Below are 14,886 nucleotides of genomic sequence, written 5' to 3' on the forward strand. Positions count from 1 at the left end.
TTCCATGTGAAACTTGCATTTGGTGTATCTGTGACAGTAGAACACAAGTTAACCAGAAGATAAGTGTTTTAGGATTAAGTTTTTATTTTATTTAATCATATCAGTTTTTTTAGAGTATTAGAGAATTAGTTCTAGCTGGTCCAATAAAGAGGAGACAGATGGAGTTTAAATGGGCAGTAATAGACTATAGAGATACTGTGACAAAGCAGACAAAATATAGACTCAGAAAAACTAATGCTGAGGAGAATTATTCCGAGTCTAAAGTTCAAGAATTTGTTTTCATTCATACTACAAAAGAGTCTATAAATTTTTTTTTCAAGATAAAATTAAAAAGACTTAAGAGGAAGACAAAAATTGTTTATCTTAGGCAACCAAATTAATGAATGTGGCTGGGAGAACTCTGACCCTGTAGTAGGGAGTTATGGGCAATCTAAATGGATGCTAGAGAGTGCAGCGAGGAGGATGGAAAGGAAAAAAAATATCAGTTTTCCTAAAAACAAGGACTCAAAACATTACCGACAGAGATTAACACAGCCTAGAACAAATAATTACCATTAGAACATCCATATAATTCGTGGATATAAACATTCATATTAGGATAGAGAGAGATAGACAGACAACCATCACCATATGACTGCCCCCAATAGCCACAAAATGTTTTGCTGCTTTAATATAATTATACTCAGTATAATGTCACTGTATAAACTCCTATGTTTACTAATTAGCAGCGTTTCAGGCGACCCGGTAGTTCTTCGCCCTGCTGATAGTGAAATTGTCCTACTAATTTTGTCCTAGCTGCACACACCGTAGTCGGGGCACCATCGCGCAGCAGTTGTCGGAGAAATAAAAGGTGAGCCCTCCGCTAAAAACAAACCAACGTTACATAACACCGTCCCCTCTGTCGACACGACACGGTGGGGTTATCGTCCTGTTGTCATTATCGACACTGACATCGTCAACAAGTCCAACTCTTAGATAGCTGTTAGAAAGTGACAGCTAGCAGCGAGCTAACTGTGGCTAAACAGCGGCTAAAAATATTCTGCCGCCGAAGTGATCTGAGGTTGGGCACAGCGGACAGAGAGGACACGTCGGTAGGTTACAGCGGGTACAACCATACACCCGCCGCTCTCAGTTTAGTTGTATTTGTTATTAATGTTAGGTGGCTTTGGTTTGGGAAGTGATCAACTTGTTGCTCGTTAAGTAACGTTGGTGGGGGCGTGAACAGACGGTGCTGTGTGATCTGGAGACTGTATACAGGAGACTGACTGTATAACAGGAGTTGTAATCAGGAGACTGTATACAGGAGACTGTGCACGGTTAGTTGGTTGTATCTGAGGTTGTCTATCTTACCGATAAGCCCTTTAGCCTCTCTGAAAAGCGGTTTGGCCTTAAGGGAGAGCCAGACTGCGGGGTCATGATGTGTGCAGTTAATGAACATGTTAGTTAAACATTGCAAGTGTTAAGATGGTGTTTGCTATTTTAAAATGGCCACATATCACCCTCACTCTTCTTCTGAGGCAATACATGTGAGGCACCATCTGGGGCCTGCACATATGGGACATAAAAGAAAGCAAAAACAAATTAAAACAACATAGGGTTACTGTCTTATTAATGAGTTTGTGCACACTGTGGTTGCTCCCTTTCTCCTTTGCAGACTCTTTGGTTGTGTTCTAGTTGTTCACGTTGCTAAGCAAGCCATTATAAGAAATAGAAATAATAATAATGTTAAAATATGTTCATTATATTACAGTATATGTATAAGAAAATGACATATGATTAGTACTAATAATGCTGAGAACTGGATCCCTGAATAGGTATGCTAACGAACAGTAAACAGTGTAATTGCAGTATTAATGACATTAAATTAACACCAGCTATTATGCTGTGCAGTACTGATTCTGGCTCACAGTCTATGTTGCATTTTTGATCTGTTTCTAGTGTCCAAATGACGAGATTACAATAAAATTGGAGTCGTTTAGCACTATAAGAAGTTGTCTTTTCCTTCCAATAGCACCATAAATAGCGAGGCATTATGGGAAACACAAGTGACAGAGTGACTGGAGATCGCCATGGAGCAAAGGCCCACCGCTCAGACAGCAGCGGCAGTCACAAAGACCAAGAACCCAGCAGCAAGATGGTGGACAGCACGGATGACCCCAACATCTTCAACACACATGGGCCAGAGTCCAAGGTAAAGCTGCTGCAAGACACAGAAATAGAAATATAGAGAACTGAATCTGGTTTGTCCTGCAGGAACACCCTTCCGATATCTGCGACATTTGTTAGATATGATATTTCAGAAAAACAGCTTATAGTTGAGGTATGAATTTATTGCTTTTAGGTGTTAGAGGAGAAAGAATTCACCCCAGATCTGGATGACCTAGTGAAAATTGGTCCTCAAGCTCGACCCACAGTCATCCGCTGGGCCGGAGGAGGAAAGGAGGTCTACATAGCTGGTTCCTTTAATAACTGGGGCACGAAGATACCACTAAATAAGAGGTTAACCCCTATTTTTGTTTTGTTTTGCATTCAGCATGCTGTACATGTACTGTACATTCCCAGTCTCATGATTTTCTAGGGATCCCATGTAATTGATCTGAGCTCATACATATTAGCTCCAATCCTGTCCAGTCAGTTTTGAAGTAATACTCTTTGTTTTCCTTTCTCTAAAGCCATAATGACTTTGTAGCGATCCTAGACCTGCCAGAAGGAGAGCACCAGTACAAGTTTTTTGTAGATGGACAGTGGGTCCACGATGCCTCAGAGGTACATTGGTGTCATTTTTGTCTCATTATCATTTACATATGAGTGGGCTGTTTGTTAGTTTTTTTTTTGTACTTCTTGCACAAGGTTTCTAAAACAGTTCAGTTCCAGACAGTGCATTTTGGCACATTATGACCATCATTGATGCTATAAACATGAAAGAATAGGACCTTAAAGAATTAAGACATTTTGAAAAGGCATCATTGAGAAACTGACATTAAAATATCCAAACCCTGAGGTGCTGACTGATAGTATCACTTTCTATTGTCATAGAGTTTGGTCAGCAAAACCACAGAGAACTATACAAACACTGCTGTATGCTATTTGAAAGGCTTTAGCCGCTCCCAATAATTTTGTAAATGTAACCGCACTCACAGCATTGTCATTAAGGCCTTTCCTACAAATCCAGGGAAATGTGTGCAGAATGTTATAAATAATATTTATAAAAATGGTTCATCATTGCCTCTTGGTACCTTGCTTTCTCTTTTGCAGCCAGTTGTAACCAGCCAGCTTGGCACCATCAACAACCTGATCCAGGTGAAGAAGTCAGACTTTGAGGTGTTTGACGCCCTGCAGGTTGACTCTCTGGAGTCGGACACATCAGGTCAGCCACAATGTTCTTGCACTGTTTTTTAGCCAACCAAATAAACAGTTCTAATAGTTTGTTATGTTTAAATACAGAAACAAACATGAAGAGTGTGGAATTGTAGATTGAATGGGAAATTAATTTGAGTAGTTTCTGGGTAGAAATTGTGCAGAGTCACTGTTGATTGGTCCAGATACACAAATTATTACTTAATCATTTTCTCACCTTTTTTTTATGGATGATTTTAGTTACAGATTGACCAGTAGTTATCAACTCATCTACATTAAACACTGATACAAACTGAACTAAGGCATTGTTCCTGTCAGTAGCGTTATCATGACTGTTGTATGTTGTATGCAGATCTGTCCAGCTCCCCTCCGGGTCCATATGGGCAGGAGCAGTACGTTTTCAGACCTGAGGAGCATTTCAAAGCCCCACCTATTCTCCCTCCTCACCTCCTTCAAGTCATTCTCAACAAGGACACCAATATATCTGTCAGTATCGCCTCCACCTTTCCTGTCGCCATTTCCTCAGATCTCAATTTGATTTGCCTTTGATGTTGTTAACCATTTCCTCTGTGGTTTGTAATTTTCCCTCTTCCTCTTCCTCTGCAGTGTGACCCTGCCCTGCTGCCTGAACCCAACCACGTCATGCTGAACCATCTTTACGCTCTCTCCATAAAGGTAGGTTCACAGGAAACGGCTGAAATATGTTCTCTGCTGGACACAAGATGTTTCCTACTTCACTGTAAAGTCTATTCTCAGTGTATGTGCACTGGTGGCTTCAAGTTTATACATCATATAAGTTGCATACTGGCCCGGGGTTGACTTCCAAACAATTTGTGATGTCAAAAGTCATCCTCGTAGGCCCCGCCCCTTAAAATCAACTTTCCACTTTCATGCATGATTGAAAAAACTGCCTTGTCTATCTGTCAAACTCCGCACATACATCATTCAAACATCTTACTGAAGAAACAAGAAAAACATGTTTGTGTGGAGGGGGACGTTAACCTAAATCTACACAGTAAACATCTGCTGTGTAAAGATTACTAGATTATTACAGCAAATGTGTTGCTGTACCAAAAACAATCAAAAGGAATTTGAGCTGAACTTTTTTAAATACTTAAAGCAACCAAATTTGTGTTCAGAACAGTTGTGCTAAATGTGCTAATAATGGCATCTCTGCTAATGAAACATTCATGTGAATTTTATTTAAATTCCTATTTTCATTTTTCTGTACCAGTGATGTGCAGTTTCAAAGTGAAATATAAGTCATTCTTTTATTTGCTCTGTGGGTTTGGATCCCACTAACAACAGCTTGCCTGTTTATTGTGTTTCTGTCTGTGTAGGATGGAGTGATGGTGCTGAGTGCGACTCACAGATACAAGAAGAAATACGTCACCTCTCTGCTTTACAAGCCTATCTAAACCTCGACCTGCTCCACAGTGCTTTTAGAGAGCAGCATGTTTGTATTCTGCTGTTACTTTCTGTATCATCACATTTAGCCAAATCTTGCACTGAATCGAGTTTACAGGCGAGCTTAAGGACAGTGGCTGTGACTGTGGCTTGGTTTTTAAAGGGTTGCACTTCGGTCTACATAGGGCTCTGAACAAAAGTAGCCAAGTGTGTGTGTGTGTGTGTGTGGAGGGTGTCACAGGGATATACTTTTACCTAACATCTCTACACAGACGAGAGACTGATTAAATCACTGTGTGTATTTCAGTGTTTGCTGCACATTGTGAATATATGCATGTGCGTGTGTAAAGCAAGATTCATTTTTAAATATAAGGAGTAAAGGATGGAGGTGATCTGTAAGTATTAGTTTTCTTTATGTTGATTTTAAGGATGGTCTCATAAAGCGAGGGCTATGTGAATATTGATGTGGATCAACAGTTTGATTTTAAAGTGTTGTGTCGTCATATACTCCTTGAACTGTTCTGAACTAATTGACCTGTAAGTATTTATGGCAAGTGCATGCAGAATGACAGAATGGCTTCATCTGGCCCAGAGTCGGGAGTCTAGGTGCTGAAGAGAGCAGCAGACTTGGCATTGCTTGAACATGAAGTGCAATAACCTGCTGTAAAAACACGAGACAGCAATTAACAACTCATTTTGTCAATATTACATATTATGTTGAATTTCTGTTCAGCCATTACACAATGGAATCTACAACATGAACTAAACTACGTTCTAACGTACTAAGTTCAGTCCAGTTTTGTAAATGCAGAGGTCACTATTGATTGAGTACTTGTCTGTTTCAAGAGGAAAAACATGTTTCCAGATGGGGAATGGTGGTCAGACATTGATGTTTAGTTCTGCTGTTGCCTTTATCTTGACTTAATTTTGCGAGCACTTTACCATCCTGTGAGCAGGAAGTGTTGATATAAGCTTTTAACTATGCAGCAGACAACTCTTGTACTGTAGCTTCTCTGGGCTATGAAATCCAATTTGTGCTCTTTTTTTTCTTCTAGATATGATAAACTTGCAGTGCTTTATACGTGTGTGCATCTATATTGAGTTCTGTTACCAAATAGGAATATACTGTATGTATCTGTTACATGTATAGTCATACACTGAGGCACGTACACCCGAAACTGTTTCATCTTGCTGCTTTGCCTGTATTGAATGTCTGTAAATTGTAAGAATAAGTGTGATACGCATTCAGAAGCAGATCGGCCGCACACACATCTCAAAAATGTGATCAGAGGCACGTTTTCAGGTGAATTTACAGGGCTAGGAGGATAAATAGTTGCCATTAATTTAAAAGTTGTACAAAGTTTGCTCACATGTGTGTTCTTTACAGTATAACCATTTAAAAAAATCTGTATTTTGAAATATGGTTGCTTTGAAAGTTATTTTTGTCACTCGTAAGTTGTGCTGTTTAAATGTCTGCACTTACAGTACAGTATATACCCACAGTTGATACACTCCACAGGCTTATAAAAGGGGTTTTCATAAATCCTGTTGGTGTTTAACTAGACGCTCTGAAAGTATTTTGTGAATGTCGTTTTGTCCAAAGAGTTTTTAAGACGTACAAATATAATAAGAGAGCGTGTGGACAAGCGCTGTGGATGCCACATGGTGTTTTGAGGCTTAAACCAAAACTTGAATTTTACAACCATTTCATGAATGTTTTAAAATGCTTTGCAGAACCAGTGTGATGATTCAGTGTACAAGGTTTTACTTGTTTGCAAATAAAGAGAGGACACGCTGGTCCTAATTCCTGCCTTTTTGTCTTTTTTTGTCTTTTCTGGTGGAAGAAGCCAGAATTGTGTTTTGAAGACACTTTTGTATGTTTGTAGTTCAGTTTGGTCTAATAAACCCATATACTTTAGATATATGTTTTTGTCTTGATGATTGATATTTTTTCAGGTACTGGAGAAACAATATTTCATATCAGCTGTTTTTTAGAAGCTGCAAGGACAAATTAAATAAAGCTGAAACTGATCTTCACTATCCTGGACTGAAGACACACCTATCGTCTATATGCATCATTTCTATTTCCATCAGTTACTCTTTTACCTGTCTAGTTGTAACACGTGTGTGGTTACATGGTGACACTCGGGTGCGGCCAGTGGTGCAACGGCCTGGTGTTAGGTTACTCTTTAATGAAACCAAAGTAGAAACTTTTATCTAAAAGCACAGGGGGAAGCTTACAGAAATCTAAATAACAAAAACATTCAACAAAAGTAAACTGCACAAGCTTTTTAAGTGTTTTATTCATTCTTTACCAAAATCTTTCAGTGATAATACTTTTGCCAACACAGCACACTGTTAACTGTCATCAGAGACAGGATCCATATGAGTCCTGTATCGGCTTTCTAGTTCATTATGCACAAACTCAGAAAAAAAGCTGCTTTCCAATCACATAAAAGCTGCACCAATCAAATAGCGCTATATACATACGTAACTCAGGACCAACAATACATTGTTTCAAACTGCTGTTTGATTCCCTTCTTAATAACAATAGCAAAAAGGCTTTGTTTACGCTCTAACAAGGTGCTTTATGGATTCTGCATTTCATAATCTTTCCAGTCATTGGCTTTTTTTCTTTTTTTACAGTAGACAAATCTTCAAAACTTTTCCCTTTAACTTCTTTAATTTCAAAAGGTAATATCAAACTTTTCACTTCTATTGAAATACTTGGCAACTTTTGTCTTTTTCTGAAGACTCGAGCGCAAACAAAACCTAATTTGACAGATCTCAGGTAGACGAGCGCTAGTTCAAGGCCATTTCTACCACTGAGAGCCCACTGAAGAAGCTCTCAAGCTAAATTTAAAGGCAAGCGAAGCAACATTAATCAGAGCTTTGTTATAGGTGGACAATATTGTGATCAGTGACTTAGATATCATGAAGGCATAGTTTGTGATTTCTTATCAGACACAACCTACGTGACTAATTTATTCAAAGTGACACAATCCTCTAACATACACTGCATATAAATCATACATTGCAGGAAGTGAATGTAGCAAACATACTCGTAATACAATGATGTTTAACATCAAAATAAAAGATATAAAGCTATTGCACAGCTACCCAGAAAATCAACTTTGCAAAAAGCAAATGTTGGATGTTTTTTTCACACACGCACACGCAGGCACACGCATGCTCACACACACACACACACACACACACACACACACCCTCAAACAAAAGAAAAGTTCATACAGAAAAAGCAGGTTATTTACAGCATAAAATGGCAAATGTACAGCAAGAAAACATATCAAACTAAACATGAAGTTGAACTGTTGTAAGTGAGTGAATTAAAGAACAATGATCCCACCAGTAGCCTGCCAAAGTTTGCATTATCTATAAGAACTTGATAACCTATATTGCCATTGCCATGGGAATGCTAATACGGCCACGAACCACGAGAAATAACATAAAGACAAAAGCATATGAAAATCCACTTAGTTGAGTTTTGGTCCAAAAAAAGGAGCTCATTTCCACAATTCAAAATAAACTGAACTAGCTGTCTAACGGTTACCATCTCTGTGGTTCTAGACCCTTTAATAAAAGACACCTCGGTATCCCTATAGTCTGATCAGACCTAGGTTTGTCATTCGCATGGATAAGGCAAGTCAAAGTGAAAGTAAAGAGTTTAAAGTTCAAACTTTGGCAAGTATTGGCAATCCCCTGTTCCATAGCTTAGATTTGACCACTTACAGTCTCTGTCATGCATCAACACACCAGAACAAAATGCACAATCATAACACTGATTGTGTCCTAACTTTATTATGAGTGTGACTAATAATCCAGTGTCAAGCAAAGAAAAATAATAACCCGGTGCAGCATGATCATTCAAGAAACATCATTATTGCACATGCTCGTATGAGAACTCCTACAGAGGAGCTTGAATACGCGTGTTTAGCCTGGTTCCATTTCAGCACTTTAACCTCTTTTTTTAATTATTTTTTTTACAAATTCTAGTGTACAGATTCTAGTATACAGAAATCACAACCAACCAGATTGATCAAAGCCTTAAGCTTTCTTTTACCCCACTCCCCTGCATTTGACTTCAAATTCAGTAGGTAGATGCCAAAAAAGTAACGTTAGGACCCAAAAGAGGAGGCTTGTGACTAAAATGGAACCTTTCTCTTGCTTTTGTTCAGCTATTCAGAACCCTTGGCTGAAGGCTGACATACCATTCATAAGCTTCCTCCACAAATACAGATATACACGACTACTTAGCAGTGATCACCTACCTCCTCTACATTCCTCCACTGTGTCTAGTGATACGTTGTGGGTGTCACTGTTCCTTGCATTGCATTTGCAAAAAACACTCCTCGTTAATAAAAGTGCCACGAGAAGTAAACTTGCATTTCTGTGGCAGTTAAAAGTTGAGGATGTCTTGTCTTTGAGTGAGCCATCTCGACCACACATATATGTATATATATATATCTAAATATATATATGTGTGTGTACGTGTGTGCAGAATTCCTCTCACAGGCCACGATTAAACATGCATGAACACTTATTCCGTCCACAGGCTGTCTGGCTCTCAGGAGAGGATGCTCTTAGACACAGATCCTGGAGGGGGGTTATTTTGGAAACTTTAGATTTTAACTCCAAGTTAAGTTCTTGCAAATCTCCTAAAACCAAAATGCCTTTATGGAAACACACCTGGTCTGAGATCAGTGTCTAGGAGCATGTTCAACCAGCTCCATCAGTAGGACGCACGTCACTGAAACCACCAGAGGCACATTTCAAACACCTTCTTCTGTCACACACACGACAAGGCAAACTGCTGACTGTATCACTCAAAGACATACTACATGTAGTGGGAGAGGTGGTAGAGAGTGACTGAAAACTGGTGGCGGGTTGAAGGGAGTTTGGTAAGGCTCAAGGTGCAGATTATACTGTGCACATATTGCCCGGAGGAGGGGAGGATGGAAGCACTCTCAAGGCTGGACGGAGGTAAAGGCTGAGGTTGGGTGGGATAGGAAAAGGCTGGCGTGGAGGGCTGGCAGGAGGGTGGGGGTTGTGGGTCTTGGCTGTTTCAGCATAGAGGTCAGAGGTGGTGGCGTTGAGGCTGGTTCTTTAAAAGTCTAAAGCAGGCATTGGCTGCTGCGCTTTCTCGCTGCTGGGCGATGATTGGCTGCAGCTCCGGAAGCACTGCTGGTCTTCAGGAAACTGCGATCAGCAGGCCGCTCTCTGGCAGCACCTCCTGGGTCCTCAGCTGGATTTAAGGGCAAAAGGAGAAAGGCAAAACAATATGCAAGTTATTATTCAACAGTCCTTATACAGCCTGATACAACTGACAAACTGCTGGTGTGGTGAAATGTTAAAGGAATAGTTAAACATTTAGACAAATATGCTTATTCTCTTTCTTGCCAAGAGTTAGATCAGAACTCTCAAGCTGGAGCCAGGAGATGGTAAGCTTAGCTTAGCATAAAGACTGGAAACACAGCTAGCCTGAACCTAAAGGCTAAGAAATCCACCTACCAGTATCTCTAAAACTCACTTATACACAGTATAACATGTTTAAACAAACATGATATGTATGATCAGTACAAAAAAAAGTTGTGGTGCTACAGGGAGGTTATGTGCACATTTAGAGGGGCAGGTGGGTAGATTTTGTTATGTTTGGAAAGAGCTGTGCTAGCTGTCTTCCCGTCTCCAGACGCTGTCTCCTGGCATTAGCTTCATATTTCCCATACAGACATGAGAGTGGTATCGGTCTTCTCATCCAACCCTAACCCTTGGTAAGAAAGAGAATAAACGTGTCCCAAAATGTCAAACTTATCCTTCAAAAACAACAAAAACACCTGAGCAAGAAGTAGTAATGTTAGTCATTATAAAATTCCCCAAAATACACCTGCTTGCGGATGAAAAGCTGAGTGAATGATTAGAGAATAAGCAATGTTGCTACTCAAATCCTCCATACACACACACACACTGCTGTGTTTTGTCTGTGTGCTGCGTGCCTGGTGGTGTGAGTGAATCTAGGTGTTTATGACACCACACAATCCTTAAATTGTAGGGTAGCAGTAAACCTTTTTTTGGAGGTGTCACACATGTTTTCGTGTGTAGATCCTTTAGCCATACTGTGACAGCATACACACAGAATGGAAACTATGTAGTGTGCATTTATTTTGGCACTAACTGTGGGGGGTCTGAAGCTATAAATAGACTCAACCTTAATACAGAGGACATGTAGAAGTAAACAACACTTAAGTGCAGCGGTGGCTTAGTAGATGGGTGTGTACGTATGCAATTTGGTGTTGTGGGTTTGGGAAAAAACTTTTTAAACACCTATTCAACCAGCTTTACTTAAAAATACAGTAATTTACAATTGTTGAGTAGTTGTAGTGGGATTTTAAGATCACGCACCAAATACATAGGTGCTGGTCGTGGCAGTGTCACATGGCGAAAACAAGGTGACCACACATGCAGATCCTTCAGACCTCACCTAATCACTTCATCTACATTGAGAAAGTGGCTGTCTGTGTGTGTGTGTGGTCACTTGTTTTCTTCTCAGGACAAAGATTTTGGGACGGCATCATCCGTTATCTCCAATATTTATTTCTAAACATTCTAATAAGGCAGAAAGGTGATAAACAGAATGGAGCTCGCTGTCAGACTGGATGGTAAAGCAATGATGTCAGCATGGTTACAAAAAGCCAATCCACACAGAGGTAAAAGCTGCCCCAGACCACAGAGTCACCATCACATTTGCTTTTACACCTACAGTAGGCATGGACTACTACAGTCGGGTTACTGTAATACAGTGTCTGGGACAACGTCTACCTATTTGCAAGATCACAAGATGTCAGACGATTACCAGCATAAGAAGAGGAAGAGGAGGAGCTTAGAGAGGAAAGTCTCAGCTCATTCTTCTGGGGGGTTTAAAGGAAGAGAGGAGAGGTGAGGAGGGGAGAGACAAATGCAGGACGAAGGAACAAGTGAGACAGAAAAGCCAAAAGTGATGAATTTACATCATAAATACGACTCAGATAAGGACACCCGGGACATAATAACATACAGTACTGATACACATAATACTGTGAATCTATGGAGTATGCACACAGATAATCTATATTATATGTGATATCCTGGACAAATGAGCCATATGAAATGTCCATATGAAGTAGTGATTTCTTCTTTACCTCTAAATTTGTTCTTGCTTTCTTCAGCACATCACGAGTCCTTGACACTACAAGAAACAATTAGAAAAAAGACATTTTTAACATCATAGTCCACACAGTCTGTTCACCCAAGATCAACCTCTGTGCGTGTCTCTCGTGACCTCTCGCTCTCCTTCACACACACACAATGCATAGAAACACTTACACTGGTTGACTATGAAGTGCTCCATGCTCTCCTTGGTGCGGCTGGTGCTCCTCAGTCTTTGAATTGTCCCCTTAAGAACCTCCTCCTGCTCTGATACACGCAGTTTCAGGGACAAGATCTCCTCCTGCATACACTGCTCCTACACACGCACACAGACACACAAAGTGACACTTGTTATCGAAGCTCAGCTTTCTGCTTCCTTACCAAACATATTTATATATTATAGTGTTTTTAAGGCTGGTGATATCCTATATATTTTCTTATTGTCAATCACCTTCTTAAGGTTTTGGACGGAGGGATCAGTGCTGGGTAGAGCTGCTCTCCAGAACATCTTCAGCAGAGACATCACCTCCTCCAGGATCTGCCTCAGAGTCTTGGTGTTGGACAGCAGACTCTTCACACATCCATAGTCCAGGATCTGCATACAGAGCTCAGTTAGATGTTTGTGCTCTACAGCCATTATTTCAATGATTTGTTGTCACTGTCTCAATATTTATTTGGCCTTCTGACTCTCACCAGCTCACTGCTCTGTTTCTGGTCGCCATCCAGCAGCGGTGGGCTGAGGCAGGCCTGCAGGGTTGCCTCCATGCGCTGGACAAGGCTCCGGCCCTCTAGGACCTGCTGCTGAAGAGCACTGAAGTCATCCACATGGCCGATGGCGTGGCGGCCGTTACGGTTCGCAAATGATCCGTCGGGGGCCTCCCCCTCCAACTCAGAGTGAGGGTCAAGAGGGTCTACGGGAGAAAAAAAGAGTGTATTTTCACATTTTTGAAGGAATTAAAAGATTTTTGTTTTTGTATTGCAAGAGAGAAGCTTCTGTCAAGCACATTAGAATAAGAGCAAGGAGTTATTATTGTTACAAAGCAATATAGTCCACAAAATTAAAGACGGATTAAGTTGCAGTCATGCAGTGCAGGTAAAGTCACACCATTGGCAGTAATATGGCTGTCGTCCAGGTCTGAGTAGGGAGGACCGGGAGATCCACAGTTAAACAGACCAATGTCCCTGACTGGTGGAGACGGAGCTGGGTCTGTGGAGCACACAGATACACAAACCAGGCTTGGACACACAGCAAACCACACCACAGCACACTGAGCATCGCAACATTCTGTGTAGTATTAATGTCGGTGCCATATCTAGAGGCGTCTGTCTCACCGTGCAGCAGCTGTCGTCTGTAGAAGTTTTCTCTCTGAGGGCTGGCAGTGAGCGCAGAGAGGGAGGGAGTCCGAGGAGAGCCGACACCCAGCTTCTGCTCCAGCTGCTTGTGGAGCTCCAGTTGTTTGAGGGCACTATTCTCCTGGACGCTGTTTTGCAGCTGGGCTCGCAGACTCCTCACCTCCCCGAGCAGCTCCCCCAGCTCCACAGGTAGACCTGGGAGCTCACACAGGTAGCCTGAAGACAAAATACATATTAACTGGAGAGTCTGACTGGAAATGCTTCTGCTCCGGTGCTCTTTGGGGTTCGGAAGACTTCATTGCAGCACAACAATACAATAAAACCTTGTTTACACATTTGTCAATGTGGAGATCATCATGTAATTATAGCATCTTTCAAACTGTTCTGATGGCATACTTTTTTGTTTGTAGAAAAATTAATGTGCAATCCTTTACACAGTCACTAGATGGGGCCAAAGTTTAGATTTCCATAAGAAACCCTACACATTGTGGCTTTAAATTTAAATTGTTTACATTTTTTATTTAAAAGAGGGAGTTTATTAAACATAGCTAGTGTACAATGAACAGACTGACCTTTGTTGGCCTTTGTGGTGGAACACACTCGATCGTACACTTGTAGTTCACTCTGCAGGGAGTGGATGAGCTCTCTGCTCTCACATAGCTGCTGCTGCAGTAGAGACACCTCATGCTGGAGCCTGAGGATACACAGATACAGCACATTACAGTCAGAGAACAGACATGTAAACACGTTTGTATCGACATATCAGTCACTGTTTAATTCATGTATATACACACTTCGAGCCAACACACCAACCTGTTGGTTTTCTCCTGACTGGCCTGCCGTTCCTGCCTTAATATGTGTATCTGCTGTCCCTGCTCCTGACTGTGAGCCTGAAGTCGTCTTAGCTCCTCCTTCCACTGCTCTGCCTCCAGCTCTGCTTGTTTCAGACGGGCACGTGCTGTAAACACTGCCTCCCGCAGCTGCACCACCTCCTCACATGTGTCTGATGGAAGAGGAGAGTCCAAATGGATCAACATACATATTCCACAACAATAAAAATCATTAAAACTTTGACTGGCTTTCAGATGAAGCACCTGTGCTGGCTTGCAGGCGTGACTGTAGACCCAAGTTCTCTTCCTTCAGGACTCTGATCTCGTTGGACAGTTGAGTGACTGTGTCCAGCCCCTGAATGTAGATGTTTGTTGGTGCCCCTGAACAAAAAAAAAAAAAAAGTTATTTTATGTAATTTGTTAGAGACACAAAAGTGACAGAGTTGGTGTTGTCAAAGTGTGTGAGGGCTACCTCCATCACGCCCAGTTGTGGCCAGCCTCTCTTCCAGCTGCTGTCGGAGCCTCTCATTGGTCCTAATGGACTCTTCCAGACGCTGACGGAGACACCTCACCTCCCGCAGGTGCTCCTCTATCAGATTTACCCCTACAGATAAACAACATAATAATAATATTATAATAACCTTTTCACTCTTCTATAGCTGCTTGCACAAGAGTGCTTATAATTACCAACATGGAGGTGTGAACACAGGTTCAAGCCTCATCAAGAAGCTTTTTTTTG

At 41.1% G+C, this 14,886-nt stretch overlaps 2 protein-coding genes across 3 annotated transcripts in view; one reads left to right on the plus strand and one right to left on the minus strand.

Annotated features, from left to right (window-relative positions):
* The first annotated feature begins 765 nt into the window (after nucleotides 1-765).
* On the plus strand, nucleotides 766-6,573 carry prkab2 (protein kinase, AMP-activated, beta 2 non-catalytic subunit). 2 transcript variants are annotated; one of them, XM_035670083.1, is made up of 8 exons: nucleotides 766-850; nucleotides 2,012-2,191; nucleotides 2,342-2,499; nucleotides 2,673-2,766; nucleotides 3,256-3,367; nucleotides 3,710-3,843; nucleotides 3,964-4,032; nucleotides 4,698-6,573. In XM_035670083.1, the coding sequence occupies exons 2-8, from the start codon at nucleotides 2,033-2,035 to the stop codon at nucleotides 4,773-4,775; spliced, it is 804 nt and encodes a 267-aa protein (XP_035525976.1). In that variant the 5' UTR covers nucleotides 766-850; nucleotides 2,012-2,032; the 3' UTR covers nucleotides 4,776-6,573. The 2 variants fall into 2 exon arrangements, with proteins under 2 accessions (XP_035525976.1, XP_035525977.1); XM_035670084.1 differs by lacking the exon at nucleotides 766-850 and adding an exon at nucleotides 872-1,091.
* Nucleotides 6,574-7,045: 472 nt separating this feature from the next.
* The window catches only part of LOC118334239 (myomegalin-like), a 38,074-nt gene continuing 30,233 nt past the window's right edge, over nucleotides 7,046-14,886 (minus strand). Inside the window, exons 35-46 of the mRNA XM_035670081.1 lie at nucleotides 14,620-14,751; nucleotides 14,412-14,528; nucleotides 14,131-14,320; nucleotides 13,890-14,011; nucleotides 13,297-13,533; nucleotides 13,070-13,171; nucleotides 12,658-12,875; nucleotides 12,416-12,559; nucleotides 12,142-12,280; nucleotides 11,958-12,004; nucleotides 11,633-11,687; nucleotides 7,046-10,027 (exon numbers count right to left, since the gene is read on the minus strand). Coding sequence (XP_035525974.1) covers nucleotides 9,897-10,027; nucleotides 11,633-11,687; nucleotides 11,958-12,004; nucleotides 12,142-12,280; nucleotides 12,416-12,559; nucleotides 12,658-12,875; nucleotides 13,070-13,171; nucleotides 13,297-13,533; nucleotides 13,890-14,011; nucleotides 14,131-14,320; nucleotides 14,412-14,528; nucleotides 14,620-14,751 — 1,634 coding nt within the window. The 3' untranslated portion in view covers nucleotides 7,046-9,896. The remainder of the gene's footprint in view (nucleotides 10,028-11,632; nucleotides 11,688-11,957; nucleotides 12,005-12,141; nucleotides 12,281-12,415; nucleotides 12,560-12,657; nucleotides 12,876-13,069; nucleotides 13,172-13,296; nucleotides 13,534-13,889; nucleotides 14,012-14,130; nucleotides 14,321-14,411; nucleotides 14,529-14,619; nucleotides 14,752-14,886) is intronic.

Source organism: Morone saxatilis, unplaced genomic scaffold, assembly GCF_004916995.1.
Source record: "Morone saxatilis isolate NCDOM2014 unplaced genomic scaffold, NCSU_SB_2.0 Contig23, whole genome shotgun sequence".
Classification (NCBI taxonomy): domain Eukaryota; kingdom Metazoa; phylum Chordata; class Actinopteri; family Moronidae; genus Morone; species Morone saxatilis.

Bases quoted from the DNA above. Each gene is read 5' to 3' on its own strand.
- prkab2 (XM_035670083.1), top strand. From the start codon at position 2,033: ATGGGAAACACAAGTGACAGAGTGACTGGAGATCGCCATGGAGCAAAG. The intron at 3,844-3,963 runs GTCAGTATCGCC...CTTCCTCTGCAG, and splicing joins ACAAGGACACCAATATATCT to TGTGACCCTGCCCTGCTGCC. The intron at 4,033-4,697 runs GTAGGTTCACAG...CTGTCTGTGTAG, and splicing joins TTTACGCTCTCTCCATAAAG to GATGGAGTGATGGTGCTGAG.